Here is a 4,508-nt window from a genome sequence, read left to right on the forward strand (position 1 = left end):
TAATGAATTCAATATTGAAGCTTACATTTAAGGAGCAAAATGCAAGATGGAATGAAAGTTTGTATCAGGCAAGCCAATCGTGTACATACATTTATGGTCAGATCGATATTTACGTGCTCAGTACAGTACACCGGTTCAACTGAAAGGTCTCCTGAGTATGCCTCTGCACTTGAAAAAACCACATCCTCCCCTCCTTCCTTTAGATACACAGAAGAAAGCTATCTAGATGAAAAGAAAAATCTCCCTTTTTTCTGTTGCAGATGGAAATCACTGAGAGTGGAAAAGACCCCAAGAAAATTCGCAAACTGAACGCAATTCTATTGTAAATCTTCCTTTCGTTTTGTATCAGCGTTGGGAACTTCGTTACTAATCGCAGTCACAGTAGTCTCAGTCGAACCCTCATCGGTTACGAGAAGAGGCTCCAGGGAATCTACTATGTCTCTCATAAGAGGCCTAGCTTTGGGGTTCCGGTTCAAGCAATGGTAGGCGAGCATCGCCGCTTTGTGCATTCCTTTGACGGGATAATCGCCATCCAGCCTTGGGTCCACAATGTTGAATATCTTCTTTTTCTCTTTGAGCAAAGGGAGCGCCCAATCCGTGAGGTTTTGCTCCCGTGCAGGCCTAGACTTATCTAACGATTTTCTCCCTGTAAGAAGTTCTAGAAGGACTACGCCAAAACTGTATACGTCACTCCGAGGAGTCAAATGCCCTGCAAGGAGATGGATTCTTGTGATGAAAACAAAATGCATAAAGAGATGACTTATCACAAGAGAGCAGACATATAAACTCAAGTCTTCCTGTTCATTAGAAAAAGCTCTTTTAGGAAATAAATTTGTTCAAATGCTAGTACAGACACAAACAAGATTCCATCATAAGTTAAAAGTGCAGGATATAGAATTATGACCTGTCATTATATATTCCGGCGCAGCATATCCATATGTTCCCATTATGCGAGTGGAAACATGTGATTTGTCTCCAACAGGTCCATCTTTTGCAAGACCGAAGTCAGAGAGCTTGGCATTGTACTCCTGTTTGGTTAAACTAGAATTGTGAGCTAAAGACACCCAAATAGGAAGCAACTATTTTTGCGTGTCTACTGAACTACCATTTTTTCTAGTCTAAGACTAAGTCTGGGATCCAAAATTCTGACTTTTAACCATGACCCAAACATTCAGTAATTCACTAGATAAAGTGGTACAACCGAAGGATGAATTTGAGCTTTTACACGTAATTTGGTGATTTTGTAGTCCAGATGGGCATAATCTGTTGTTTGCTCTCTATCACAAACTTACAAGACATGTTTAAAGAAAACTGAATCCTGTGAAATTTCTTCCTCCATTCAAAGTAGAGAAATTATAAAGCATTTGATCCACTGACCTGATCTAAGAGAATATTAGACGTCTTGAAATCACGGTAGATGACAGGCTTCTCTGCTTCATGGAGGAAGGCAAGACCTTTGGCAGCACCGAATGCAATTTTCATTCTAATAGACCATGGAAGAGGAAGCAATACTCCTAACAAAAACAGAAAACAAGAAAATCAGAGAGTGCACATATATTAGGCTTCAAAGAACAATAATCAATGCCTCAACAATAATTCCTGAGAACAAAATTTTTCAAACGAACGAGCTAGAGTCTGACACTGGGGATACATAGCAGAAATCATCAAGGGGAAGAATAACCGAAAAGAATATGAGCCCTCCTTTGCCAAACAAGGCATTAATTTGAAGGGTTTCCTTTGAACGAAAGCAACCGTGAAAGAAAGATGTATATTATCCCAATATAGCGTGGCTTTTCAAGGATACCGATTATCAGAGGGCTATTGACACATTCTTTTTATTAGTTCTTCCCGAGGAACTTACATTTCAATTATATTTTACCATGAACTGACTTCTTAAGTTTCAGAAGTTGAACCTGTCCTGCACAACAATTGCTCAAGATCGAGATCTAATATTCATTTAAGTTAATTACAAGGAGAAAGATTGATCATCGAGCTGAATCTTGAAGCTTCATAAGAAAGAGCTAACAGTAAATGAGGCATGAATAAGATTGAGGAACAAACTAAAACCTCTTTTTCCTAGTGCATCTAACATATTTCTTCCTTAGTTGGCTAAAAAAAGAAAAAAAATGCATATCTTCCTAAAATCACTTCCCTGTGTCTTATAAGAGAGAGCTAACAAAAAATGAGGCGATAATAACATTGAGCAATAATTGCTCTTATTCTAATGCATCCGACACATTTTCCTAAAATCACTTCTCCATGTTTTCCATAATTTGTAGAAGTATTACAAGGGACTACTTACTTGAAAATAAGTTATGTTCCACACTTCCCCGAGCCATGTACTCGTATATCAACACTCGATGTTCATCTTCACAGCAGTACCCGATCAATTTCACCAAATTTGGATGAGAAAGCTGCCCCAGGAATATGACTTCTGCCTAAAATTCCAGAAAAGCATTAATCAAACCGACTTGAAACAGCAGGATACACTGTCATATCCATCGAAAAGAGGTTACGGCAATTTAAATCACTTCTTAAATAAGCTAGGGAAAGGGCAAAACTTCTCACCAGCCACTCACGGTGGCCTTGATAACTGTTATCGCCATCATGAACCTTAACAGCAACTTGGAGAGGCTCCAGCCCCTCCCGCAAATCCTCCGAGATAAACCCTTTGTACACGCTTCCAAATCCACCGCCACCCAACACCCGATCTTGCCTGAAATTTGCAGTGATGATCCTCAGCTCACTATAGGTGAATGCAATCAGCGGATTGGAAGCTGCATCACGGCGCAGATCTTCCACTTCCTCAGGGTTTGATGGTAATTTACTTTCATCTATTTTATGTTTCACCAACGGGCTCTCGTTCTTGGGGGATTCTGAAAACAGAGCCTAACACAGTAAGCCAATACTCTGCCATGACAAAGAGAAACAGAACCAACAAATCCAAACAACTATGTGCCATATTCATCTGGGAAGAACAAGGTAAAAGTGGACGGTAAAGGATCTCACAAATCCAAACCAATATTTTGTTAATGGTGAAGGATCCTAAACTAATTATATGGAGGGGAATAACAGCAAAATTGACTGCAAAATCACCTCATGCATGCGACAAGACTCTAAAGCTTCATATGCATGCATCAAATTGAACGAAGGTGCAAAACCAACCTTCTATCTTTATACAAGCAAAAATCTCACAAGGAACATGAAATTACGATTCTAAAATGGGCAAAGAAGACAGAAAGAAAAGGTAGATTCTGTCAAGCAATGCGCAGGCTAAATATAAGATTCCACAAAGCTCTAAGAAGATTCACAGAGTTTGAAAAAGGCAGATCTTGCACAATTCCAATTCTGATTCCAAAAAGGACCGCCAACTTTCTAAAGGACGACGGCCAAAAATATGGCAAATTTTAACAAATCACACGTTGCTTTATAAACTAAAGGAATAAATAAAGAAAAATGGGATAGAAAAGGATCTAATAAGACAGACATCAAAGAGAAAAACCTCAAATGAAAATGGCAAAAAAAGACTACCCGAAATGGAAAAAAATGAGGTAGGAACAAAAAAGGGACAAACAGAGTATACACCCACCAGCATCAAAGTTTATTCTCAGCTTCTATGATCAAACATTAACAGAACCCATTTGCTGCTAAAAGATTCACTTTACTTCACGAGGGAGAGAGAGAGAGATTTGAATACCAACCTGACTTAGCATTAGAGGAGACTCTGTAAATCGAAGGCTCCCATCTACACCAGCAATTTCCCATCACACCAAGACCCGAAGATAGTCCAGACCCAACTCTTTTCACTGGCTGCCCATCGTCAAAATCGAAGCTTTTTTTCTCGTTCGCTCTCTCGGCTAAAACCTCGGCACCGCCATAACCGCAAGAACACCAGACAAATTGGGAAGACGCGAACTTTTTTCCTTTTGTGGGATCGTGGGGAATGAGAGGAGGAGTTGGGTGCGAGCGCTGGTGGAGAGGGAGAGAGATTCTGGGTGGCAATGATGGTGTTTTAGTGAGTGTTGAGGTGGGTGCTGAGCCTTGGCTATGGCGGAAACGGACCCCACACACGGCAACAGCAGCAGTTTCCTTTCGCGTTTCGAATTTTTCTCGCCTGTTTTTTAAGCTTCAAAGAGATTGTTTTTGTGGTTTTTTTCTTGGTTTTGTGGGCTGTCGAGATGAGTGCGCTTATAGGGCGCGTTTCAATTCCGGAGGCGACCAATCTCTTTCATCACTATCTACAAAATTTCCTTTTGTTTAGGTTGTTGGAATGGTGACCGGGTGATCATATATTTGTTAGGAAGACATATCATTAAATGATGAGTGAAAACCTAAAATCTTATCGTGAAGCACAGTAATTGAGTTTTGAAATTTTTAAAAAAAGGCAATCAAATCTTAAAATTAGTCGGATTGATTCAATCAAGTTCCTTTTTAACTCCATCCAAAATGCTAATATTTTTTTTATTACTGTAATAATACACGTGGCGATGATGTGGTGCCCATCAAGC

General features: G+C 39.7%; 1 protein-coding gene across 1 annotated transcript; it reads right to left on the bottom strand.

Moving 5' to 3' along the window:
- LOC115736514 (probable serine/threonine-protein kinase PBL16) lies at positions 1-4,096 on the bottom strand. Its single transcript, XM_030668244.2, has 6 exons — positions 3,702-4,096; positions 2,569-2,876; positions 2,303-2,438; positions 1,378-1,514; positions 905-1,028; positions 1-709 (listed from the first exon to the last, which is right to left on the bottom strand). Exons 1-6 carry the CDS (start codon positions 3,763-3,765, stop codon positions 318-320), a joined length of 1,161 nt encoding a protein of 386 aa, XP_030524104.1. The 5' UTR covers positions 3,766-4,096; the 3' UTR covers positions 1-317.
- Positions 4,097-4,508: the final 412 nt, after the last annotated feature.

Source organism: Rhodamnia argentea, chromosome 8 (assembly GCF_020921035.1).
Source record: "Rhodamnia argentea isolate NSW1041297 chromosome 8, ASM2092103v1, whole genome shotgun sequence".
Lineage (NCBI taxonomy): Eukaryota > Viridiplantae > Streptophyta > Magnoliopsida > Myrtales > Myrtaceae > Rhodamnia > Rhodamnia argentea.